Source organism: Chamaea fasciata, unplaced genomic scaffold (assembly GCF_029207755.1).
Source record: "Chamaea fasciata isolate MVZ Bird 193981 ecotype frontalis unplaced genomic scaffold, bChaFas1.0.hap1 SCAF_11, whole genome shotgun sequence".
NCBI classification, from domain to species: domain Eukaryota; kingdom Metazoa; phylum Chordata; class Aves; order Passeriformes; family Sylviidae; genus Chamaea; species Chamaea fasciata.
Genome location: NW_027094096.1, coordinates 6,457,696 through 6,485,073, shown reverse-complemented (window position 1 = coordinate 6,485,073; position 27,378 = coordinate 6,457,696). Strand labels below are relative to the sequence as shown.

The 27,378-nt window shown below is 51.0% G+C and overlaps 1 protein-coding gene across 1 annotated transcript in view; it reads right to left on the bottom strand.

The window, feature by feature from the left end:
* EPHB1 (EPH receptor B1) overlaps window positions 1–27,378 on the bottom strand; it is a 76,965-nt gene that overhangs the window by 39,353 nt on the left and 10,234 nt on the right. The window contains exons 2-3 of the mRNA XM_066194169.1: window positions 12,402–12,466; window positions 7,859–8,540 (exon numbers count right to left, since the gene is read on the bottom strand). Coding sequence (XP_066050266.1) covers window positions 7,859–8,540; window positions 12,402–12,466 — 747 coding nt within the window. The remainder of the gene's footprint in view (window positions 1–7,858; window positions 8,541–12,401; window positions 12,467–27,378) is intronic.

The window sequence follows — 27,378 nt, the reverse complement described above, 5'->3', positions numbered from 1 at the left end:
CTGGCGGGCTCCATCCTTCCTCAGCTGTGCCCCAGCTGGCACATCCAACCACACAAACCTCCTTAGACAGCCAGGGGAAAGCGGGGCAACTCGTTCCACCTGGTCCATGGATTTTTCACCAGTCTGCGTCTCTCACTACAACATCATCCGTGAAGGGCAGTTTCCCCCATGTTTCTCCAAGAAGGGGTTTCAGGAGACCCACAAAGCCCAACTGCAGCCCAGCTGAGATTCCAAATGATGCCTTGCACAGGGGAGCGGTGATGAGCTATCTCATGGCTTGAGGGGGGAAAATCCATTTTATTATTATTATTATGGAATCACAGAATCATTAGTTGGAAAAGCCCTCCAAGGTCATTGACTCCAAACATTAACCCAGCACTGCCAAGGCCACCACTAAACCATGTCCCCAGGGGCCACATCTACACAGCTTTCAAACACTTCCAGGGATGGTTATTCTGTCACTTCCCTGGGCAGCTTGTTTCAGGGCTTGGCAGCCCTTCTGGTGAAGAAATGTTCCCTAATTCCCAATCTAAACCTCTTGAGGCCGTTTCCCCATGTCCTGTCCCTGTTCCCTGGGATCAGAGCATGACCCCATCTGGCTGTCCCCTCCTGTCAGGGAGTTGTGCAGAGCCACAAGGTTCCCCCTGAGCCTCCTTTTCTCCAGGCTGAGCCCCCACAGCTCCCTCAGCCATTCCTGGTGCTCCAGATCCTTCCCCAGCCAGGGTAAAAAATTCTTTTTTATGTTTTAAATTATTACAGTTATCCTACTGGGAGACACGCTGGCGCCTGGAGCGTTCCATGGGCTGTAGGGTGCAGCACAGCCCCAAACATGGGTGAGATTCCCACCCCTTGGCAAGCAAACCGCAGCAAGAAGAGCCATTCCCAAGGGAGATCTCTCGTGACTGTAAAAAAAAGAACCCAACAAAAAAACACAAAGGAAAAAGTTCTAGAAAGGCTTTATAAGTCCCCGGCTGAGTCACTGAGTTTGCCAGGTGCTGGCTGTTTGCAAACAAGGGTGAAACAATGCAGGGGCCGGACATGGGCCGGATCCGGCGCTTCCTTGCGGCTCTCCCATTGTCCGGGAGAACAATCCCTGCTCCTGCCGGACAGCAAAGGCCAACGACGAGCTGGCAGCAGGGTGAGAGCCAGGTCTCCTGGGCTGGGGGAGAGGACAAAGTTGGGAAAGATGGGTGGGTTTCACAGCCCACTGCTGCAGGGATGCTGAGGAATACACATGGAGCTCTGCACCCCAAAATTCCTGCAAAAAACTAACTTCCCCAGGCTCTTCAGCTACCACAGAAGGTTTCCTGAATGGATCATTAAGAGAACATAGGTTTGGAAGCAGTTTTATGCCTCCATTTGCAAACAGTCGCAAGGAAAGACCCTTGGGTGAGTGGGAAAATCAAAGGAGTATTTTTTTTTTCCTGTTTTAAGGCTGGAATCAGTGCTATTAACACTCAGAAGTTCTCATGGTAGGGAAGGGAAATACATAAGCAGCCCAAGGAACAATTTAAGGAGGAAAAAAACTGATAAGCAGTAAAATAAAGCCATACAAGGAAGCTTGTGAGCCATTCTCTAACCCCTCTGAGTTCACTGCTGCCACGGTCCACGTTGGGAACCCCAACCCTGCAATGCTCCCTTGGCCCCTACTCATACCTTGCCTGGGGTATTTTCTGTGTTTCTCCCTTTTTTCTCCCTCAGAGGAGCCTGGATCACAGGGATGATTTGGGGACAGGGAGTGGTGGCTGTGGTGCCCAAGCCTCCTCCCTGACAGCAGCCAGGACTCATGGACCCTTCCCCATCCCTGTGGTGGGGGAAGGAAAAGGGCCTGAATCCATCAGAGGCACATTTGGGCTAATAATGTCTAATTAAGAGTTTCATTAAAACCCATCACACTCATTAGAAAAGAAAGTTAACAAGGTTTTCCTGGTCATTTTCCTTGCAAAATTATTATGGAGGTTAATGGATGCCTTCACTAAGGCATAATTAAGGAAAAATCACACTTCTTTTCTTTTTCTCTCTCTCTCTCTTTTTTTTTTTTTTTTTTTTTTTTTTTTGTGATTCCACTGTTTCTCCTGCACAGTGTGGCCGTGGTAAAACTGGGCTGCCTGTTCCACCCAGTGGTGGAAGCCGGGAGATCGCTTCGAGGCAAAGGCAAAGCCCCTCCAACAAAGGGGAGCATCCCTCCCTCCCTCCCTCCCTCCCGCCGGCACCGCTGCCAGGATTCGGCAGGAGCTGGCAGAGCTGCCACTTCCCAGCACAGCCCGGGCAGGCAGAGCGGCTTGGGCTCATGCAGGATGGGAGAGGGGCAGGAAACTTGATATTGTGCCAAAACAGAAGAACAAAAAGAAGGGAAAAAAAAAAAATAAAAAAAAAACCAAAGGAGAAAAAGGCCCATTTTGAGCAGAGGTTTGTGGCTCAGCTAAGCCTGAATTAAAACACCCCCTGGGCATCTTTGCTGCCCGTTCAGGCTGCCCTGATACGGGTCTAAAGCAGCTTTTGGGATGGTTAGTGGGTAGTGTGTCACAGGTGTCCAAGCCCCAGGGAGAAGGGGCACAGCAATGCACAGGGAGGAGATCCACAGCCCCAGCGTGCTGACACTGCCCAGCCGTGGGATGCTGAGCAGGAGGAAAGCTTGAAATCCCAATTCCAATCCACAGGGAAACATTTTCCCTGGAAAAACAGTCAAATCATCATGAGCATCAGTTGCAGACGCTCTTTTCTACCCAGCTGCCAGGCAGAGACCCCAGTGTGCAACAGCTGTTTGTCCACAGGTTTGGAAAGGTTTGGGAACAAACTGGTTGACCTAAACCTGATCCCCAGGAAAGAGCTTGATGAGGAAGTGCTGATGGTTTTTAAGCCCAAATATTTATTTTTTGTCCCAGCCTTGTTCTATCTGGCCCACTCTGGGATGCTGCTGGCCCTGCTAAACCAAATCCAAGGGCAGGTGGAAGGAGAGAAGGGCAGGACAAGCACTTTCTTTTTACCTCTTTGTTTTTCCCCTCCTGTTTTAGTGGATAAAATCCTCTAAAAGAAGATCACTTGTAGGCCAGGTAAGCTAGAATAAGATGCTGGATTGGTGGGGAGGAAAGATGTCAGCACAGAGGCTGGAAAGATAAAGATTTCCAACCATGGGGAAGTGCACGGACCAGCAGATTGGAGAAAAAATAAAAAATTAAGCCATCCTTAAAAGCAAAAAAAAAAAAAAAAAGGCTTTTCTGCAGCCTCTGCCAATGCCTGGTGTGCTCACCCTGCCCCAGGCATCCAGGCAGCTGGGCATGGAGCTGCGGCACACTGGGATGGGACAGATACAGCTAAAGGCATGGGGAGCAGGGTCCTGTCCTCCCTTGCTGCCATTCACCCATGGAACAAAACCAACATCACCTTCATCACCCAAGAAAACCTCTCCTGGGTGCTCCAAAATGGTGCAGGGGCACCAGGCTGGACGATGGAGCAGGGAAAAGGTGGGCAAGGGCACAGCCAGAGACCAAAAATTCCCAATTCTCAACACAAGCAACAGCTTCACTGGGAAAACCTGACAATTCCCTTGTTTTAAGTGATAGCAAATTGTTCCACTCCTAATTGCAAAATGTTCGCAATTATTTAAAAAATCACTTTATAAATCACATTGTTTCCAATCTTCTGTGATGGATAAGTAGAGGAAATCAATAATTATCACCAGAGCTGCTCGGCAGGGGGGGAGGATAACACGGGAACCAGCATGGAGCTGCTCACTCCTCAACATTCAAGGTCGGACGTGCCCCTCCCGCTGCTCCCTTCCCCAATCCATTCCTCCACACAAAAGGCAGAAGGGAAGGACAAACACAGAAAGGAGACTGAGAAATCAAAGGGATGAAGGAGATCAGGATAAACCCACACAGAGCTTTGGCAAAGGCTGGGCAGAGCCCAGCACGTTGGTCAGCAGGTGAGGAAGGATGGGGGGACCTGGCTGGAGACGCGATAGAGGAGCGGCTGCTGTGTAGAACGCCAGGGATGCCTGGAAGCAAGGCTGCTTGATGAGCAGCCTTTTCGTTGCAGGCAATACAGCACAGCTTTGCTCTTGTTTGGTGGGGTTTGTTTTGATTTTTCCCCCCTGCCAGGTCAGATTTCCAGCTGCTGTGGCAGACAGGCCAGCAGCGGCAGATTGGAGGCTCCCGAACGCGCCAGCACAGGAATTTGCCAGGAGGGGAAAACTGAAAGTGAGACAAGGCCGGGAAGCAGCAGGACTGCTCTCTCACCCCTTCTTCCTGGGTTTATAAATACAACATAGAAATTCAGCACAAAGCTAGTTCAGTCCCAGACTTTTTCCTTCTCTGTGCACCCGAGTTAGTGCCCGGCACTGGGAAGGTCAGAGAGAAAGCCAGCGTGATTCCAGCAGACAGAAACACAGTGCCCAGTCCTCACAGTCAAAAGGGATGAAAGCCAAGAGATACAATGGCCAACATTCTAGTGAGGGGTTCCTTTGCCATCATCAGGTTTCAAACACCAGGAGAGAAAGGGTTTAACAAACTTCCTTGAGGAGAAAAAGCAAAATCCACCCGGCATGCTCATCCAAGGTTTCCCCCGCCTCCCAGTGATCCCCGCTGCCACCTTCCCTCCCACCTCCTCCCCAGCACGATGATGCATTGCCCCTTGACCACACAAGGAAGCCGTAAAGCAGGGCCGAGGGACAGGGCAGAGCAAGACAAATGGATTTAATATCAACCCGAGGAGAGCGTGGGCTCTCTCACGCACCAAATGAATTATTCATTTGGGACTCAGGCAGAGCCTCCATCTCACAGTGACCCACCGCCCCCACGGGCACAGGGTGTCCAAGAGGATGGGCTGGGCAGTCCACTGGGCTTTGGCATCCAGCTGAGAGCTGCTCCAGGGAGACTGTGCCAAACCAGCCTGGGATGGGAACAAACCACGGGGCTGATCCACAAAGACAATTCCCCTCTCTCCCACGCCCATCCTGGCACAGTGGTGGTAGCAGCCCCCCATCCCTCTGACCCCAAAACACGAGGATAATCTCCTCAGGGCTCTGAGTACCCCCAACGAAGATGACGAAGATGACGTTGTGCCTGTGTGTCCCTTGGGCCCTAAGTGCCGCTAAAAGCCGGGATTAATGAATCCCTAAGCAGTCCAAGCTCCACTGACAGCACAAACCTGCTCCAGTCTAATGGCCCCATGATAGGCACAGCCTCCTTCCCAGGGGAGTGAGGGATGAGACAGAGCTGGGGGAGCTAAACAATCCAACCCTATCTTTTTCCCCACCACGCAGGAATTAAGTCTATTTTTTCAGCCTTTCAAATACTGAGGGATTTTCTTTTTTTGGTTTTTTTTCCTTGGCGACAATTCCCACAGGCTTGTTAAGTGTCTCATCTCAGGCTGATGAAGGCTTGGAGCAGATGTCAGGAGTGTGTGCTTCCCAGGAGCCAGGGTGCAATCCCAGCAGCTCCCCTGCCAGGCAAACCAGGCAGAGGAATACAATCCTTCCCAAAAAAACCAAGGAATTTTTATTTCTAAACTTTGCAATGTGCCACCTCCTGCTCACCAACCTTCATGAAGGGCAGCAGTGGGCTCAGGTCTTCCCTTGCCAGCTCCAAGGTCCATGGGGATCCAAGAAGGAGCTTGATGGCCAAAGAACTACCCCAGAGTCAGAGTCCGACCCAAGGTCAGATTTTTATTCAAATGCAGGTAATTTTCCAGAATTCCTGATGTTAACCCTGGATCAAGCTTTTAGGAGGGTTTTTAGTGAATTTCAAGGGGATGGGGGATATAGCAGATTTGGGTTCCTCAGCAGCACTGAGCAGGGCCTTCAGACACACAGGTCTCGTGCAATTCCAGCCTTTTCTCTGTCCTCCTGATGTGGGCACTGGAAAATACTCAACAGGACTGGAAAGGACAGCCATCAGAGCTCTCATCCACAGACAGCATCTTACTAGCAGCCATGGAATGATCAAACAGCACACTCCTGTCATCACAGATGAGCCTGGTGCCATTTAACACCTGCTTGCCCTGCACCCACAGCATACTCTGGTGCCTTTTAGGATCATACACGGTGCCAGTCAATCTATAAAAGATTTTTCTTCTCCTTGGAACTCCCTAATCTTCGCCTCAAGGAGTCTGAATACAAAGCACGTTCCCCATGCAAAGGCAAAACACTCCCCAGGAGCTCAGCAGTTTCTCCTTGGGGATCAGTGCTGAGGAGTGGGAGCACAGCTGGAGACAGGCAACAGGGCACAGAAAACCCAGCAAATCCCCAGTTTCCTGGGGTCTGCTTGGTGTAGCTTTGATGGCATGAACACTTCACAACCCTTGTGGAGTTTGCACAAGAAAAGGAAATAAGAAAAGCTATGGAGATGGGTCTAACACCCACGCTCAGCAGGTTTGCTCCCATGCTTCTCATCCTGCTGTTGTCAATCCTCTGCCCTACCCCAAGCACTGAGGTGCATCATGGTCCTCCCAGGGGTCAGGAGCACTCAAGACCCCACCTTCCTCCAGCTGGCAGAAAGGCCAACACAACCAAAAAACCCACGTTTTTACATTCTCACTGTTTTCCTCCATTTCTGGCAGTGACATTGCTTCCCAATTCCAGTGTTTAGCTAAAATTAGTATTTGTTTTCCCATGATGAGAAATGCCATTTTGCCATATAACCACGTGTGCTTTCTGCGTGTTGGTTCAATAGCAGAGGAACGTCTCGCCAGAAACGCTCGGTTTGCAGACAGCCCTCCCTCCCACTGAGGCTCCTCACAGGAATCTCCTGGTGGGAACAAAACCACCCTAAGGCTCAACCACAAAACTCACAGGAATCCCCCGGCCATGCTGTTTGAGAGAGGATTCTGGGGGCTTCCTGGCTCTCAGAGCCCTGGCACAGGAAGGTGTCACCAACCCCACCTTGGACAGGTAGGTGTGAGGCTTTGCATGGTGAAAACCTACACAAGTTCCCAGGTTTAGAGCAAACCATCAAACAAGCTTCTCCACAGCCTGAATCCCAGCTTTGCTATTTTCATATATCCAGAGTTACAGGTGAAGAAACACCTCGTGGGACTCCCCTCGGAGCATCACAGTCAAACCTGGTGGTACACACATTCCCCTCCCCTGCACCAAGAGATCCCAGTTGGACCTCTTCCCATCACAACTCACCAAACCAGCCCTTAAGCACTTTGACCTTCTCCTTCTACCCAACCCTTCCTTGTCCTGGTGGTGTTGACCTTCTAGAAGCTATTTGGAACTGATAAAAAGGGTGAGGAGACAGCCCTCTCCTCTCCTCCTTCCAAACAGTGTGCAAAACCAATACCTTAATTTGGTAGAGGAGAAGGAAAGGGCAGCCAATAGAAAAAAAAAACAACACTCCAATGGTATTTGGGAAATATTCACCACAAGGGCAAAAGGAGATGAAAAGCAGTGAGCACTGTTTCCATATTTATAACCTCACACTGCAGGACTCCAGTAGGCAGTGGCATGCTGGCAGCATGGCCCGGGAACCCAAAAACCAGCAGAACAATTCCAATTAACACCGAGAATCAGAGATGCCCCACGGCAGCTGGGCCCGATGGCAGCTGCCCGGCTCTGCCAGGGAAATAACGAGGCAGATGACAGAGCCTGTCCGGCAAGTGCAGAACTTTGAAGGCACCACATCACAGAGGTGACTTCCAGCAGGGTGGCAGCAGCCCCAGCACCACCACCTGCACCCTCAGCACATTGCTCACCAGGTCTGAGAAACCACAAGCTGACCACTGCCCCCCAAATTCCTGCCTGCTCCCTGGAGCAAAACCACATCAGGGGAAGTACCGCACCAAACAGTTTGTTTGGGGACAACCATTTTTCCCCTAGAACAAACACGAAGGGCTCGTTGCCCAAAGGCAGCCCTACCTTTGCAGGCCACGTTGTTCTCGGGCTCGTAGCCAGCCTTGCAGGTGCAGCGGCCGATGGGCACCATCCACTCGCCGTCGCCGTTGCAGTACAGCTTGATGGGCACATCCACCTCCTCGGCGTTGGGGATGCAGGTGCCGCGCGCCGTCACCAGAGACGTACTCTCCGCACCCGTCATCGTCTCCGGGAAGATGGCGAAGTTCTGCACCACGCTGGGGCACTTCTTGAAGAAGACCCTGACAGACAGCAGAGACATGCAAGCCCCGTAGTCCTGGAAAGCCAGGTAAAAGCCATTGCGGGTCAGGGGCCCGAAGCTTCTCACTTCCGTGTTCACCTTCATCAGCCGGCCCCCAAAGTCCACCTGGGAGAAGCTCTCGTCAGCAGCGATGGTGTCCACTTTGAGGTAGGGTGCCTCCGTCCAGAAGGCGGACTTCTTGGTGGCAATGACAGAGTCTGTCTCGTAGTAGTAGAGGTTGAAGGTCTCCTTGCAGGAGCCAGGGACGTTGGGGAGGCTGCTGCAGTCCCGCACAGTGAAGCGCATCTCGGTGTAGATGCGGTGAGCCCCGCGCCTGTTGATGAAGGTGGTGAGGAGCCAGTTGTTCTGGTTGGGCTCGAAGACGTTGCACACCTGGTACGTACGGATGGTGTTGAGGTTCTCGTCGTAGCCGCTGACTTCTTCCCACTGCAGAAAGGAGCAGGGAGAAGTGGTGAGAAGGAGGGAGAGGGCCCAGCAATGGCCACTCAACCTGCACAGGGCAGGGCTGGGAGGACAATCCCAAAGCTCCAAAGGAGACGAGGAATGTGGTTATGGGCACACAATGTGATGCACATGCAGGAACACCAACCAGGCCATGACCAGAAGAAATCCCCACCCTCTTACTCCTCCATGCCTCTCCCCATTGCTCCCAATTGATGTTAAAATGTCTTTTCCACGTGGGCAACTGCCTTATCTGCCCTGAGAGGATGTAAAAATGAGAAGAAAAATGGCCCAGGCACCCGGAGGCAGGAGGGAAGGCAGCACATGAGGCTACAGCTTCATTAAAGCCCGAGCCAGTATGTGGGCTGGAGAGCAAGCCTGACCCCAAGCTCCCGACACAACGGGATCATTTCCCCCGGCAAAGAAAACCAACTAAATAAAACATTACTGCTGTGGAGAGAGGGAATATAGATTCGCAATTCGATTTATAGAAGGGCATTAATATAATCCAGGCTACAATTTCAATTAAGGGACAGCAGCAAACTGTGAATAGTCTATGATGGCATTAGAGTCCTACAGACAGATTTACAACCTCATAATCCATTCATTTTAACTAATCCATGTTTACAGTCTCCTCATAACAGCATTATTCATATGGCAATCTTTAAGCAGCTCCCTCAGTATCAGGGATAATTTCCAGGAGCGATCTGCAGCAGCGTTCACGCCTGTGTTTACACAGGGCACAACAGGTGATGCCACCCTGCCCTGTCACACTGACTCCTGACAAGCTGATGCACCACAGCCAGCCCTGAAACGTCACAGATTTTTCCCCTTTTCCATTTAAAAACCACATTTCTCATCACATCCCCAAGCCTCCCTCCTGTGAGCCACGGCCTTGATGCAACAAAACACAGGTTTTTGTTTTGTTTTCAAAGCAGGGTCCTCCTCACACTGCTAACAAGTGCAGCAGAATATTCACTCCCAGGCCCACCTACCTGGCTCTGCTACACTTAAGCCAAGATCAGAACTCAAGGTTGCACACTGTTGTTAAGCCATGGTTACCAAACCAGCAGTAAAGCCCCCCTCATCCAGCCCAGTGTTCTTCCTTCTCATCTCATGCCAGGAAAGCGCTGCAAAACCCCCTCTCTCCCCCATGCACAAGGCGTGGGGATTCAGTGCCCCTTCATTACCAGACACCTTTTGAGAGCAAGAGCTGTAAAATCCTCTCTGAACAAGGGGGTTGCCATTGTTTGCTGTTCCCACCTGGGCTTTGCATTCCAGCCCTGCCTCCAATTAAGGCCAGACAACAAGCTCTCCTCCAGCATTAACACCAGCCCCATGGCTCTGCTGTCTTCACTGCAGGAATCCTCCCCTCCTCAACCTCAAAAACCTCAGAGCCTCAAAACCCAGAGCCAAAACCCGCCAACAAACACTGCTTCACTTCAAGGTTTCCTGCATTTAGGAGCAACATGAAATGCCAGATCCTGGCACTGCCTTGTGCATCCCTTGGGTTGAGCACTCCTGGTACCAGGCACTGGGAGCAGCAGGTCTCTGAGGCTGGAAGGACCCACAGAGCCAGCAGCTGCTGCCCCAAATGCTCTGACAGCAACAAATGCATCATTTTGACGAGATACTACTAAATAATTCACAGGGAGCTGGGGATTAAGTCAATGCTGTTCTCTGACTCCACCAAGATTTAAAACATGTCCATCAGGAAGAGCAGAAGGAGAGCCCACATCCTGCCACAGCCCATCCTGGGAGACCACAGCCCCTGCAGCCTGGCTGGCGTCAGGCCCCAGCATGAACATCAACAGCCCCCACCTGGGGGGGGGTCTGTGAGCTGGGGCAAGCAGTCCCTCGGGGAGCTCAGCATGTCATGGGGAGATGCCACCACCCAAAGGGACCCAAAAGGGACCCAAAGTCGGCACAGAGCCCATGCCAGTGGCAACCCAGGGTCAGGAGAGGAGATTCATCAACTCCCTGAGCCTCCAGCCCCAACAGAGAAGAGAACAGCCTCAGAGCAGGAGCTGACACCCAGCAGCTGCCTGGAGTCTTTCATCCTGTCAGGAATAGTGTGACCAGCAGGACTAGGACAGTGACCATCCCTGTGCTGGCACTGCTGGGGCACCTCCAATTCTGTGTCCAGTTCCGGGTTCCTCACAACAAGAAGGACATCGAGGGGCTGGAGCATGTCTAGGGAAGGGAACGGTGCTGGGGAAGGGGTTGGAGCGCCAGGAGGGGCTGAGGGAGCTGGGAAAGGGGCTCAGCCTGGAGAAAAGGAGGCTCAGGGGGAACCTTCTGGCTCTGCACAACTCCCTGCAGGAGGGGACAGCCTGGGGGAGGTCAGGCTCAGCTCCAGGGAACAACGGACAGGACAAGGGGAAGGGGACTCAAGATGTACCAGGGAAGGTTTAGATTGGATATTAGGGAAAATTCCTTCCCAGAAAGGGTTCTCCAGCTCTGTGACAGCTGCCCAGGGCAGCAGTGGAGCCCCCACTTCTGGCGGGATGTAAAAGCTGTCCATACAGTTTTTGTGGCACTGGGGAGCATGAGTCAGTGGTGGCCATGGCAGTGCTGGGTTAATGGTTGGACTTGATAGTGTGAGAGGGTTTCTCCAACCTAAAGCATTCTGTGATTCTATGATTTCAGATAAAAGACTTGGCATTTTAAATACTTTGTGCAAGATTTAATACACACTCCTGTAAAGCAGAAGCCTCTCCAGGAATTCTCAGAGGAGCGAGAATTGGACGGGTGCAGGGAGGCACAGAGGGATGCACACAGAGGGATGCAGGGATGGGGCTGAGCAGAGGCTTTACTCTGCTGCTCTGCAGAGGGTGAGACCTTGCCTTACAACACAAGCTCCCCGCCTGCCTCACACAGGCTTTCAGTGACAGCAGCCGCAGGCAGCTGTTTATATCCTGTCTCCGTCACCTGCACGTGCCCCTCCTGCATTTTTCTAGCAATTTATCCGGGTCCAGAATTTTTCCAAAGCTATTCAGTAGCAAAACACCCCAAATCAAGGGGCTCTGACATGTCTGGAGTGGATTTCATGCCTGCTGCAGTTGTGGCCCAGCTTTGGTGATGGTGCGCAAAATAATTTCTTTTGAAGACTTGGCCAAGCCAGTGACACCTGATCAAAGATGCCGCCTGGCATCCTTTCCCCTCTGGTGCCACATCCTGGAGTCCCTAGGGACGGGCCCTGCTGCTGTTCTCAGCCTGCCCGTCCCACCGTGGTGCCCATCCATCAGCTCACATCCCCTCCCACCCGCAGCTCCATCTCTCACTTTTTCTGCCAGGAGAATGTGAGTCAGGTTATTTTATGCTTCCATTCCTCAAAGGCTCATATTATATAAAAAAGATGTTTTAAGTGCCTCAGGGTGTTTGGTTCCTCATTACTTCATAAAAGTGACATTAATAGCCAAGGAAGAGCACTGCCGAGTGCAATTATGGATGATGTTCCAGGTATGAAAGCTGTTTGGAGCCTGCTAATGTTTCCTAATTACAAGCCTTTTGGCACAGGGAGAGGAAAGGCACGAGCAGGGGGATGGAGAGCAGTGATGGGGCTGAACTCTACATGAGGAAGGAGGACAGGAAGGGAAGAGAGAGCATGGAGATGGAGACAAGCTCCATCTTCACCACGGCCCCAGGACTGGCTCAGGGAAGGATGCTCAGCCTGGCTCAGCTGGACAGCGATGCCCTGGCACCCCACACCAGCCCTGTGGGGCACCGCTGCTCCCACTATGACTCCTCTGGCTTCCCACCAGCATTTTACCCCGATAAATAGTGGGGTAAAAAGCATGGACACCCCTAGAGCACACAAGGGTCAGCTGGACCAGTGGAACTTACCCCTGAAGGTGGGTTGGCGGTCCAGCCCAGCTCGGCCGTCGCCGTCCGCGTATCCATCAAAGTTTCTGAGGAAACAGAAGAAAAGGAAAGTAAGCTAGTTATTCCCTAAGTTTTCATTACTTTATGAGCACAGAGACGTGGGAAAACACTCAGTTGCTTTCCCAGAGCATGCACCTGACCCTTGGAGAGCTCAGGAATCAACAGCAGCTGCCCAAATGGACTCAAGGCAGTTTTGCTCTGGAGCAAACAGTGCGAGACAAGACACTTTGCAAGGAGTCACGGCCTGAATCCAGCTCACACTGCCAGCTTTGACCCTTCCCTGCCCAGGAAAGGAAATACTATCACCAACACAAAAAAAAAAAAAAAAAAAAAAAAAAAAAAAAAAAAAAAAAAAAAAAAAAAAAAAAGCTGTATTTCACAGAATCACATCATTCCCTACTTTCAGACGTAAAAAAAAACAAAGCCAAAACAACCAAACACAACAAGAATAATAGCGAGAGCAACACCACAAAGAAACAGATGGGGAAAACCCTCCAGGTTTTATTTATTTGTTTGCAGCAAGCAGACATGCAGATTAATTGCCTCAATTCCTGCATCCCGACCAAACAGGAGGAGGAGGAGATGTGCCGCTGGCAACTGGCAGAGCTGAGCATCCCCAATCCCTTCCCCCCTTTCCTGCGTGGTCCCAGGTACTCACAGCAGTGCCAGGGAAAGGGGTGCAACCAGAGAAATAAAGGTCAGGAAATACAAATCAGCCCAGGAATCTGTGCTGCTGCCGGGCTGATGCTTTTTATCTCTCCACGGCTGCTCCAGCAATCACAAGCGGGAAACAGGACTCCGATTAGTCTTCCAACCCCGCCCTTTGCCGGCCGCTCCAGGATGCGAAGCTGGAGAAGCGTGACCAGGAACTCTCCTCCCTGGCACGAGTGATAAACGTTCCCGAATGCCCACCCAGGGGTGAGCGTGGCCCCGGGGCACGGAGAGCGAGGCAGTCCCCAGGCATGGAGTGAGAAGGGGCTGGGAGCTGGCAAAGCTTCTGCACCCCAAACACGTCCCGGGATGCTGCAGTGACACTACCAGGGATGCTGAAAGCCCACAGCCCCCCTGCTTTGCACCGTGCCAAGCTGCCCCTGCTCACAGTGCCCTTGGAGAGGAGACGTTTCACTCCTGCTCCACATGGGAAACAGAAAAGCGTGGTGACCTTCACGCTGTCACACGTCACTTTATAGTTTTGGTCATTTTCCATTTGGCAGAAGGCAGCTAAAAATGAAGTCTCCAAGCTGCAATTCCTCTCCAGGCTTGAATCATGGAATCCAGGAATGATTTGTGTTGGAAAGGACCTTAAAGCTCATCCAGTTCCACCCACTGCCATGGGCAGAGACACCTTCCACTATTCCAGGTTCTGCCAAGCCCCGTCCAGCCTGGCCTTGGACACTTCCAGGGACCAAGGGGCAGCCACAGCTTCTTCAGGAAGCTGTGCCAGGGCCTCATCACCCTCACAGGGAAGGTTTTCTTCCCAACATCTCATCTAACCTTGCCCCCTGGCAGTGGGAAGCCATTCCCCCTTGTCCTGTCCCTTGTCAAAATGGGGTCGGGGGCTTGTGTTCCAGACCTCCAGCCTACCCTCACCACCGTTCATCTTCCTTCCACCTCCACGCCTTCCTTCCCTTCCAAACAGCCCAGCCCCTAATTAAACAGCCATTAATCCTTGCAGCAGCCCTTCAAATGAACAGGAAGATGTGTGCAGACTTAAAATGATGTGGAGGTGGAAGCGACAGGCCACGCAAACGTCTCCCAGTGCCCCCTGCCAGTGGGTTGCATGGTGAGGGATGCTCTGAGAGCCCCTAAAACACTTGGTGTTCTCCACCAGAGTGTCCTTGTGCCATGCAGGGGAAACTGAGGCAGCAGAGACCAGGGAGACACAGGGACCACAGCCAGGCTGGGACCCAAGCTGTCTCATCCACCCTCTGTGACAAATAAGGACAGGCTCCATTACAGGAAAGGCACTTCTTCCAAAGGTTTATTCAGAAAGGCTTTTCACTCCATCATCTCCCTTCCTGTTCCACACACTTACAGCTTCCTTCCCTGGGCTTTGACAGAGGAATGAACGTTTGATAAAGCACAGCTGCCCTGTGGGACAGCAGCACGCAAGGACCAGCTCTGCTCCAAGATGACACTCACCAGGGCCCCTCTCAAAGTCTCACCCCTTCCCTCCTCTTGAGTTCCTTCCCAAAGGCTCCACATTTGGGAAGGAATGCTGAAGAAGACCTCAAAATAACTGAATAAACAGAGAAATTAATTAACAATAAATGAATAAATGGAAAGGAGCCACAGAGAAGCTTTCACTTCGGATGTTTCTGGAGTCCCTAGGTGATTCTGTGGCCTGTGGCCAGGGAGGTCACATTCAAGAAGTTGCCACCATAGATGCAGAGCTTGTGATGCAAAATGTGGAATATGTAAAATTTTCTTAAGAAAGAATTCTCATTAATGTTTGATCTTTGTAACTCTCAAGCCTAATCAACTAGAAAGGAGATTTCACCCGTGAAACAGCAGCTCACAAGCTCTAAGTGATGTCCAGGTGTTGGAAAGAAAAATTCCTTTTGGGTAGAGCTGCCTTGTTAAGGTCTAGGGCTCCACGTGTTTCAGTGGTCTCAGTCCTCGGGGGGAGGGTTGACAGCAGTTGGGAAGAAGGATGAGTGTGATGTGGGCACACAGAATTCAGAACTTAGAGGCCACAAGGACATTTGGCAAAACCCCCAAGCCACAAAAGAAACTAATAAAGCCAAGTCAGCAATTGTGCTGAAATCAACCCTGACTGGGGTAAAACGTAATTCTGGTAGGGGCAGATCATGACCAACTGACCCAAAAGAAGAGAAAGACCGAGCAAGTCGACTAATTATCATGAGAAACAAGATAGTCATTAACCAACAGAATTTAGAATATTAATTAATAAGAGAATATTGTAGCAAATAAATGCTAATTATTTTGATTGCTAAAATGTATAAATAGAAAAAAACTTTGAGAGTTGGGATGCTTGAACGCCACCAAGCACCCAGGCTTGGGCAACTCTGAAATAAATAATCAATGTCACTCTCAAGAGTGTAACTATTGGCTTGCTGGATACTGGATCCCATTTTTGTGAACAACACTTGTTTCCAAAGCAATTTGCAAAGCAGAGGAAAAAGAGGGCTGAGAGCCTGACCCCCTACAGACCATCTCCTGCACAGATCCTGTCCTATATCCCAAGAACACTGCCATAGACAAGAAGATCCATAAATGGGCAAAATGGTTAATTTGGGAGTTCTTTGTTAAATACAATAAGATGGTTAAATCCTCCCTTCGAGTTCAAATTCCTGCTGAGTTCACCCAACCCTGTTACTGCAGAGGCACTGGCATCAGAAGGACATGGCTCAGCAACTTCCTATTGACCTCTGCTATTTCCTCTTGGAGGAAATCTTGGCTTTTACTTCATTTTCTGGGATGAAAAAGTGACATTGCGACCTTGGTGGGGCATTTATGGCCAGGCTGCTTGGGGCTATGGCTGCTGAGCATTCTCGTTCACCAGGAGAGGGTTCACAAATCCCAAATCCTCGCAGAGAAATGGGGAACAAGACAGAGATCCCAGCACCCACATCTGCAAAATATCCCTACAGGCAAGGGGACACAGGATCAACCCCCCACCTATCCACTACTTGGGACTGGGCAAGGAGGACAGGCAGGGAACACTGCTAACGAGGGGATTAGCGCAGACCAGTGCCTGAGCAGCCCTAATGAGTAGAGAAGCCACATGGACACCTTGCACCTCCCCTCCCACCTGCCTCACCCTTCCGCGAGGACCAGTCCTCGTTAATTGGCACAGGGCATTAATTAAACCCCCAGGGGAACATCCTTCCCCTGGGCTTCTGACATCCAGCACAGCATCGTTGGCCACATCGAGTGAACGGTGTCACCTGGATCCAGCAGTCCCATCATGCCAGGCTCTGTGCCACCCCCTCCCCTGCCCCAGGCTCGCTCCTCCAGCATTCCCCTCCACTCCCGCCCACCTGCACGTGGGCACAGCAGGGACCCAGGGATGCTCTGTCGTCAGGAGGGAGCTCAGCACGTTCGCTGGGAGAAGTCTCTGGGATCGGAGGCTCTGCTGGCCAGGCTGTGACTGCCCAACACCTCATTAGGGAGAGAGGAGCTCTGCTACCGAGAGCTGAGCTCTCTTGGAGTGAAGAATCTTCAGCTGTATACAGTAGATTTTCTTTAATGGACACATTACTTTAAACTAAGCCTTCGCCATCTGTTCCAGTCCCTAATTATCAATACAAAAACAAACGTCTACTCACAATTACACTCGTAACAAGTAAAGATGCCAGCAATTAGAATGCACCAGCTTCCCTGTGCTGAGCAGCGCATCCATCTGGGATGGCACTCGTGTGATCCAGGCAAGGAGGACTCGCTGCTGTCCCGGGCTCCCCACACCCTCCTGGGCAAACCTGCTCAGCGATGATGCCTGCGGCAGGATAAGCTGCGCCTCAGAGGAGTGAAGCATGGGCTGGCATCCTTCCAACAGCAAGGAAAAAATAAGTTATTTGGGCGAGAATAGCCTTCATCTCACACCAGCTGATGCCGTCTTGCCAACCACTCTTCCCGCAGGATTGAAGCCTCTTCCAGAAAAACCTTTCTGAACTGTCTAAAATGAGGCAGAACTTATTTCCCGAAATTCCCAGCCTGAAACCCATACTTCAGACCTCCCAAGGGCAGGTTCCGGCCGATCGTGCCATGAGAAGGTGTCATTTCTCCCTAGGAGGGGGCGGGGTCTGGCTGCAGGCACAGACACACCCAAACTAACCCAACCTGATCGCGATTTGACGCTTTGATCGGGAAAGAAAGAGATCCAACAACAAATTTTCTGCTCAGGGAGGCCACGAAGACACTTCTACAAGTGCATCACTCCTCAATAACTGCCTCGAGTCCCTCTCCCAATGCAAGAAACAGCAGCTCTCTCCCTCCTGGAAGAAGATAACGGCAGGAACCAGCCTAAGGCACTCGAAAGCAAATGCTTGGGCATATGTAGAGAGACACAGGCTTGTCTAAGACAACCAAGAGGAAAAAGATAGAAATTAAGCAAAATAAGGAGAGAGGAGGCTTGATAACAACAGATGGGGAGAGGGAGATTTGGAAAGGATGCCAGCTGCTGGAAATAAGCCCCCCAAGATACGTGGGGAGCAGGAAGGTGGGTGCTGATAACTGAGCTTTTGGAGGGAGGGGAGACAAGAGGGCAGGTGAGTGAGGGGTGGGGCAGGCACACAGAGCTCAGGTCTGGGGGACAGAGGATGCTCCACTGGTGGGATCCCCAGAGACTCATCCTGATGTGCCTCGGTAAGTGTCAATGGGGTCAGCGCAAAATCCAGCCCCCGAGCACACCCCTGGGCACCCCCAGCCCCACAGTGTGGTTTTCTGAAGGGGAACAATAGCAAGACATCTTTTCCATAAGGAAAGCACTATATTTTCCCCTCTGTTTCACGCTCATAAATGCCAAGCTTGCTTCCTACCTCTTCCTTCCCTTCCGAGAGCTTCAGCAAAATCAGCCCAAGGCAAACGCACAGCTTGGGAAGCTTCTGTCCAAGTTTGGTGACATTACCAGGGAAAGGGAATGACAGGGAAACAGAGCCAAGACGCTTTATTCTCAAGCTTAGTGCTAAATAACATTAACTACTATGGTTTCTCAAGCTTTGCCTTCCTGGGGGCTGTCGTGACTTCAAGCCATGTCCATGTGCAGGTGGCACCGTGGCTTCCATCGTCACCACTCCATCCACTCGTGGTGTGCATCACACCTCTCAATGCCAATGGAAGGGAAGTCCCACAGGTGCCAGCAGAATAATAGGAATTTAATTCTTGCTGTTCCCATAGGTTAATTTATCCTCCACTCCACTCTGGTGAGATCTCACCTGCAGCACTGTGTCCAGCCCTAGAAGGACATGGGGCTGTTGGAGGGAGTCCAGAGGAGGCCAAGAAGATACTTGGAGGGATGGAGCAGCTCTGCTATGAGGTAAGACTGAGAGAATTGGGATTGTTCAGCCGGGAGAAGGCTCTCATATGTTGGTGTTTCAGCACATAAAAGGGCTCCAAGAGAGCTGAAGAGGAACTGTGGAAAAGGGCACGGAGTTACAGGACAAGGAGGAATGGCTTCACACTGACAGAGACTACATTTATGTTGGATATTGGGAAGAAGTTCTTCCCTGTGAGGGAGGTGAGGCCCTGGCACAGGTTGCCCAGAGCATCTGTGGCTGCCCCATCTCTGGAAGTGTCCAAGGCCAGGTTGGATGGGGCTTGGAGCAACCTGGGCTAATGGAAGGTGTCCCTGCCCATGGCAGGGGATGGAACAATAGGAGCCTTAAGATCCTTCCAACCCAAACCATTCTGGGATTCTATGATTCCATGAAAGTGTTCAAGCACACACCAGGAAGTTGCCTGAGGAATTCCCAGTTCCTCTCTATGACCACACTTCTAACCACAAGTCCAGGGCTGCCTGTGCAAGTTTTTAATATATCCTGAAATTTAGGCTAGGCTGGGAAAAAGCAGGAACACAAAATCCATACAGCTCTGGGATTAAGGCAGTGAGCTGCTGGACATGTGTCCCACCCAAAATGTCTCTTCTGCTGTAGGACTCCCCATTTGGTTCCTGCTTGGAACTGTGAGAGGAGTGCTGCCATGCCAGAGCCAGCGGCTGCACAGCAGGAATGCTGTGGCATCTCCCAGATGGTTTAATTACAGCACCGGAGTGGCGGCAAAGGTACAGGCAGGATCAGCCTCTCCCCTCCGACAAGAGCTGCTGCTCTTCACGGCTTCCTGAGAGCACTGACTTCCCCAAGCCTCTTCCAGCATCTCTGCGCTTTCAATCAAAAATATTACAGCAACAACTAATTACGTCCCATCATTCCCAGGGCTCTCTGCCTTTAATGGTGCATTTTGCTGCTACAGAACGACAGAGGAACAGCTCTGGAAGTGCATAACGAGCTCTCCCCATCAATCTCCCGCGGGTTCGTTATGAAGGATTACCCACCAAGTAACAAACCCAGACACGGAGGGGGAGGATGTGCTAAACAACAACAAGCCAACACAAAATATTGCCTTCCTGTATTTTAAGGGTCCACATGAACCTCTCAGGAGAGAGGAGCAGCCAAGCCTGCTCTGCAAAGACATCCCAGCCACTGCCAGCATGAGGAGATCTGTGGTGGCCAAAAAAACCCTCACTTCCAGCTGGAAACGGAAGGAATTTCTATATATCAGGCGAGGACGCGTGTGCTGTGTCAATTTGTGATGGGATGCATTAAGCTGTGGCTGCACAGCACAGTCCTGGCCTCCTCCAGGATCCCCCGTCAATGCCATGGATTTCAGCGCGCAATGAAGATGCATCACAGCAGGGCAGGCGATAACTTAATGAAGCTCAGATTTGGGGGTGTTTGCTCAGCAACTACAGAACAACTTTATCAATAAAGCGCTGCCTGCTGTGCCGCGGGATGAAACGCTCTAATTGCAAGTGGCAAACACTCCCCACATCAGGATACACTAAATTGAAATATGCTGGTTGATGTGCCTGAAAGCACCCAATCAAATACCCGCTTCCGTTTTTGCAAGCGTCCGTGCATTGTACACATGCGCGGCAAGAGAAAAACCCAAACCAAAGCCCCAGCCAAAAAAAGTTCAGGGGGTGATGCAAAGTCAGGACCATATGGACCAAGTCCTGTTTACAAGTCTCACTCCACCTCCAGCCCCAGCATCTCCCCTCGGTTTCCAGGCTCCAAAGGGACTTGACCCAGGGTGGGTACGTGATGTTGGACAAGCTGAGACGAAGCCATACAATCCATTTATCATAATCCTACCGAGGAGAGAGACAGTAAATCAAAGAGACAACCCGCCTGCAAATAAATTACTGAGGGGAGGGAGAGGGGGAGAGGGATAGAGAGGAAGAGAGAGAGAACTGCAGAGGGAGAGATAAGGGAAAGGGAAGGAAATGACAGAGAATTACCCAAAAAATGCACACATCACAGGAAAAAAAAACAAACAAAAGGGACCAAATCAAATGGAAAGATAAGAGAAAAAAGATAGGGCTTTCAATACCTTTTGTTTTCTAAATTGCAAACCTATTTTAGAAAATTTGGAAGCAAGTTTTCAACTATCAGGAACTCATTTGCTCCTGTCATGACAGAATCAGTTGCTGATATCATACTTTTTATAATTGCATACAGGCCCTGGATACACAAAATCCACACACACCGTACACACAGGTCACCATCCATACATCATCATTTACGGTTTGGCAACTCAAAGTCAAGCAGCAGCAAGGGCTGAGAGAGCACTTTAGTGAACACCCTGGCCCCCCAAGACAGACCCAGCCATGCCAAGGGCCCATTCGGGGCAGGGAGATGATGCAGTTGTCTTCCAGGAGGACATTTTCCAGAACAATGTCACAATGCATTTCAATCCCCATCCCTGCTTTCTTGAGGCTGGGTTGCCAGCAAACCTCTCAGAACGCCGCAGCCTGCCCCAGAAATCACCATATGTCAGGCCTGGCATGTAACTCACTTCATCCTCCACAAGATGTGGAAGAGGAACCCAGCCAACCAGGGATGGGCAGAGGCTCTCCCAGAAACCTTAACCTCCAAAAATCTTTGCGAGACTGCCTCAGAGAAGGTCCAGCTAAGTTGTGGAGAAGGTCTGGTTTGAAGGAAAGATCACTTAGTTTGGGCAGAGCACTCATCTGCTCTTCAGCATCCATGAGATCACCCCTCAGGAGCACAGGGCAAAGCAGATGAAGGCTGAAGGTCAGATGCCTGAGGAGACTCTGTCCCTTGTCCATGCAGTCAGGTGGTTCCAGCACAGGCTGGGCACAGCAGCCTCACATCACTGGACTCTTTGGGTGGAGGCCAGCTGGCCTGGGCACCCATCTCACCAGCTGAGAGAACAAGGAGGATCCAGAGCCCCAACCCATCATACATCCCAGGGAAGCACCGAGTCTTGAGAATAATCCAAACATTGCTGGGTAATGATGCCAACAACTTCTTATTTTCCACTACTTTTCCATAGCTTACATCTTGGTCAATGTCCAAGTACCCACATGGGCTGCAAGTGGTGTGCTCCAGCCAGGCTCAGTGGGAGCAAGTGAGCTCACCCACAAAGACATTCTGCCAGGAGTTCCTCTCTTGAGTAAAGGGAACTTCATCACACTATCAGAAAGCAAGGAACTCCAAAAAGAGATAAAAAATAATAAATACAAGCAGCATGTGAAATTTTGCAGACAAGGGCCATTGAAGCCTAATGAGTTCCGTGGAAGTGGGCTCCTTATCAGCTGGGATTCCCTTGGAAATGAGAGCCTCTAAATACAGAATTAGTCGTCTGAGAAGATAGAGCTGCCATAAACATCAATAGCATCTGCAATTACACGTGCTGGGATGAATTACAAGGATACACAGCCTTCATGCCTGGCTCCACGGGACCCATGGGACTGCAGGGGATCTCCCAAGCAGCAGGCTCACATATGTCTTACAGGGGCACGTGCTTGGCTCCAAAGCCAGCCTCCAGTGCTAGAGTCCAGTGGGTGCACTGAGCTTTGGTAAATTCACGTGCCAGACCTGTTCCCCCCTTTCCCCACAGCTCTCCTTCCCCGCTGGATTTATTTTGCCTTACTCCAGGGTAGCACCGCCTGTGAGGAAAACTCTAAAAATCAAAACATTTATCCTGCGTTTCCCTACACACCACCACATCTTTAGAGATTCAGGATGAGTCACTGTCTTGGACCATGTTCTCCAGAAAAGCTTCACGTTTGCTACAAAAGCAGGCGTCTCATGGAGCCCTAGATCTGAAATGCCAGCCCTGCTGTCAGAGAGCCCTCGCACCCAGAGCTGCACCTGGCACGGTCCGGCTCCTATTTACTAAATCTTATTTTCAAATGTCAGAGGGATTCTGCGTGAGCCTCAAACATGACAGACTGCTCAGAGCAAGCACTGCCAGGGGACTCAAGCTTAGCCCCGGCACAACTGTTCCCAGCACAGCCCAGGGCTTGGTGTTCCCTCAGTCACCAACACTTTCCACGCCTGCTGCAGCCACACTGATCCTCTGTTTTTTAATGCCACTTCTGACACATACTAAAGCCTCCTGGGGGACCAGCCAAAAAATTTCATGAGTAAGTAAGAACTAAAAAACAGCATTTCTGGTCCACCCATGCACAGGGGACTTCAGGGAGAGAAGAGGGAAGGAAAGAAAGCAGCAGGGCGACAGTGGGATCGCAGTGGGATGCTCGGCTGCGCTGGAGATGACGAGCGATCCGCAGCTGCGGGAGCACCGTCGTCAAGGGGAGGAGGTGGAAATATTGAACCTCAAACGGAGCAAGCTGCAAAAGCCTCGGTTCCCGCGCCGCCCCCCAGCCCGGCCGTGCCGAGCGTCGTCTCTCCGGCTTCTGCACCATATGGAGGCAGCTTGAGTGCAAACCAGGCAAAGAGCAATAAATCTGTGCCACCACAGCAGCACACGGCACTGCCGGCAGCACAGGAAGCCTCCATCAGGACACGGATGGGATGGGGGAAGGCTCTGCCTGCATCCCTGAGAATGCCTTGGCAGAGAAGCCCATCACCCACCCAGTCCCCCCCGCCATCAGAAAGGGATGTGGCAAAGCCAACAGGTCCATAGGAAAGGGCAGAGCACCCCACCAGCAGACCCGGCTGGGTTCTTTGCTCTGGCTCCACATCCAAATGCACTGGAAACTCATCCTGGGCTCTCCTAGCTTTGCCTTTTTTTTTTCTTCTCCACGTTTAGATTTTGACAAAACAAGCAGAGGTCAGGATCTGTAACTATCTTGCAACCTATCCAAAAAGCTTTCCTATCAGTCTGAGCCGCCTTTAAGTATGTACACACACAGCTGGTCTGGTGAGTGTTTGCCCAGATTTCCAAACACCCATTCACACAAGGTGCCAGCTCCTACGGGCCAGTGGGGCTGGGTTCAATCCTTGCTCAAACTCACCAACAACGACCAGCAACTGTAATCACCTTGGAAGACGCTCTTCATCAGCGAGGGGTCAGGACCCTTTGTTGTAAGCTCCTGGTGCATCAGCCAAATGGTGCCGGAAGCAGTGGGCAAACAGCTGCCCGCCCCCCCAGCTCATGCCAGCACAGAGGCAGCACCAGGGATCCTCCCATGCCAGAAGCCTCTTCTGTGAGAAGAGAGGAAACACGAGCACAACTCTAACTCAACCTTAAATCACAAGATTTTACTCAGCACTATTCTTAGGCCGAGCTTTTCCTGCAAGCTGCAGTGGCCAGCTGAGCTGCTGCACAGCCACAGCTCCCATGGGCCGTGGGGGTGAGGAAGGGGAGGAGGAAGAGGAGGATGCTAGCAGGAGGTGCCACTTGGCAGCCAGCCTGCCTGGCACACCCCTGCCTCCAGCCCCGGCGCCTGCGCAAGCTGGGAAAAGGCTCCAGCATGAGGACGGCCATCTGCGTGCCGGGAGCCGCGCCAAGGCGGGTTCAGGGATTATATTTCCCCCTCCTCCTCAGGACAGTCTCCTTCCCAAATGCTGATTTTACACACGGGTGACACCTCGTCAAAAAACTTCAGCACAGTTGCAGGAGGTAACCAAGGAGAAGTCCCCCCGTCAGCCAGCCTAGTCACTGACCAAAGCCCAGGAAGTGCCTGTGATCTGCTGCAGGTGAGGGATGGTCCCAGCACAACCAGAACAGCTCCATTTCATGCAACACCAGCTCTGCTCATTTTTAAAGCATTGCTGGTTGATGATAAAGTTCCCCTGAAGCTCATCTTCATACCCACCTCTTCTCCTGATGACGGTGACCCATCCTCCCTGATTGTGGTTTCCTTGCTGAAATAAATCACTTTAAGTGCACATTGTGCTCTGGGTCTCATTACTGTTCATCATCTTCTGCGCAACGGAGCTGTCACATCCTCGCAAACTCTGTCACCTGGGTGACACAGGAGCCATTTGGGAGGGCAGGCAGGTGGGAAGAAAGCGCCCAGGGCTTGACAGGGTACCAGCTTCCCATTCCTCTCGTCTGCAGCGTTTGAATAGTGGGCTCACTCCCCTCATGGCACAAAAGCTCAGAAGAACAAAAGCAACACGTGCCCAAGATGGGATTGGTGCACCAGGGCCCCAGACAGATGGTAACAGGAGTGGCACATGCACCTTGATGGTCAAGAGGGTTTTCCTTCAGTGAGTTATATCCCTGCTGGAAAACCTCCTCCAGAAGAAGTGGAAGAAACTCTCCTCCCCCAGTTTGGAGTAGAAACATCTACAGAAGGGAAGGAGGAAGAGCCAGGCATGGGCACAGCAAGATGGTGACCAGTCCTTCTCCAGGTGGATTCTAGGCAGCACCACGCTAAAGTCCTCATCACAGATGGGTGCTTCCAACTCCAGGAGGCTGCTCCAGATTAACCCAGAACAGAAGACTGGGTCATGCTGCACACAGTAAATTAAAAGCCCTTTGCCAAAACCCCACAAGGACTCACCAGGCAACAGCAACACAAAGGCACCATTTGCCTGTCACATCACTTTTGAAAGGCAAACACTCAAAAAGAGAGAAAGGGAGTGATAAAGGCTGCTGTTAATCTTGGAGTCTCCACAAAGATGGGACTGCTGGCTTTTTATCAAGGACAGAGTGTAAGTACCACCAGCCCCCAGATGATCTTGTGAGGGCTGGGGCCAGCCTGGAATGAAAGGCCAACTCACACAGCCAGGAAGGAGCTGCTCACCCATAGCCATGTGGCCAATGCATCCCCTGTGCATCAGCACAGCTCCCTGGGGAAAGAGGCTGTTTCCTGGCCTGATGTTTGGGAGGGTGCAAAGGTTTGGGTTTCCCACCAAGTACTCAACTTGTACCCAAGTACCTACAAAAATCCTGGAGCACGGCTGTGGAGAAGACACACTGCTCTCACACCTTCCACAGGGTCAACATTTGCGCTTGTCTAAAACTCTTCATCTCGCTCATCCCATCGCACCTTCACAGGAAAAAACCTCTCGCTGCTCTGGTGACCATGGCAGGAGAAGACCCCCAGAAATATAAGTAGGAGAAAAACCCCACAGATGCAGAAGAAGATCCCCAGAAATGTGAGTAGGAGGAAAACCCCACAGATGCAGGAGAAGACCCCCAGACACATCATCCATCACTGCCAGGAAGGATTCCCCAGGTGGTCCCTGGGGCTCTGCTCAGCTCTCCCAGCATCCCACCCCACCATCCCAAGCATCCTGCTGCAGCCTGGAGACCCCCATGCCCCCTCCTTGCCCAGGGCACTCGCACACATGTTCGCACACGCCAGCACGGAGAGGGAGGGGAAGCCAGGCTGCAGGAATAACACAGGCACACAAACAAAAGAGCACAAGCCATTAATCTGGGTGAACCAGAGGAAATGAAATCATTATGTCTGCAGCTACAACATCCCGAGGAACAAATTTCCTGCCTGGATAATAAATGGATTCTTTTGTTTCACATTGGCCCCAACCACGTGACTCTCTTGGCCTATTCCTCATCCAAAACATCTTGCTGTATAAATACCCAGACGGGTTTGAATTTCAGCTGCTAAAAATATGTTTTAATTATAATAATATATAATAATAATAATAACAAAAAAAAAAATCTGGATCTACAGACTCCCCTTGCCTCCGAAACAACCTCTGAAGGCTTTCCAGCAGGCAGGCAAGCAAACAAAAAGTCCCAAATTGCCAAAAACAGCTGAACAGTACAAATGCAGCCTTTAAAAAATGACTGAGGCACCTGAAAGCAGCTCCAGGTTAATGCTCGCAATAAATAATCCCTGCCAGAAAGAAAAATGACAGGTGCATGAAGATTTGAAGCACCGATGGCCCAGAAGTATCTCCAAAGTACCTCCCAGCAGCAGGACAGGACCAAAGGCACAAGGCATATCAATGACAGCTCCAACCTTGGGGCTGTGCAGGTTTTCTTCTGAGCCAGGTTTTCTTCTGGTGCCTCACTAGGGCTTGGGATTTATCCACTGGATGGATGGGGGGAATGCAAGATCTGGCCTCCTCTGGCTTGGCAAGATGCTACTCAGCTGCAGGAGTCTCCAGCGATGCAGACCTTGAAGAAAGCTGAGTGAATGACTGGTTCAAATCCTTCCTTTAATCTGCAACTTCATCACATCACTCACTTTCATTCACTTTTGCATCTAATTGCATATTTTGCTTCTGCTTTCAGCTTCTTTTTGCTCGCCTTCCCAGCTTCACCAACACATTGCAAGCACTGCAACAAGTTTCAAAACAAGACGTGGTTTTGAAGCCAAACATCAAAGTGCCTTCGTGCACAAAGTCTAAATTGTTCGGATGTCAAAGAGAGACCTCCACACAGGGAAACAAGCCCAAAAATTCCCTCCAGCTTGCAGGCAACCACGGGCAGAAGATCAAACCGAGCCCACCATGTTCAACCACAGCTCTTACTCAGTGTTGGACTTGTTCTCCATCACCCCAAACATCCCAGCACCCAATGACTTCTTTTCAATTCCACACAAACACACACAGAGAGGAAACCCCTGGTGCATCACACCAGCAGAACTTCAATTTTTTTTTCCTTTAAGGGTCATCTTTAATTCCAATTATATTTGGGATGCTGGGGGAAGCATCCAAGAACAGCTGCTGCCTGATTTCTGTTGCTTAACACCGCTGTTACTTTGAGGAAGGGGGGGGGGGGGGGGAGAAGAAAAAAAAAAGTCCTTGGAAACTAAATATTTACACACCCACATAGGCTAATCCCAGCAGATTCAAGGGTGGGAAGTCTATTTAAAAAACATCCCTAATTACTTTCCCATTTTAAAGGGAATAATCTGGCCATTAGCTCGAGTGCTTTACTTAAGTAATCACTTATTTTTCAAGAGGAATAATCTGCTGGTGTGTGCACAGACAGGACAGGGGACTGAGAAACCATTTTTATACCCTTTCCTCAGGTACAGCTGCTGACAGACAAGCGGCACGGA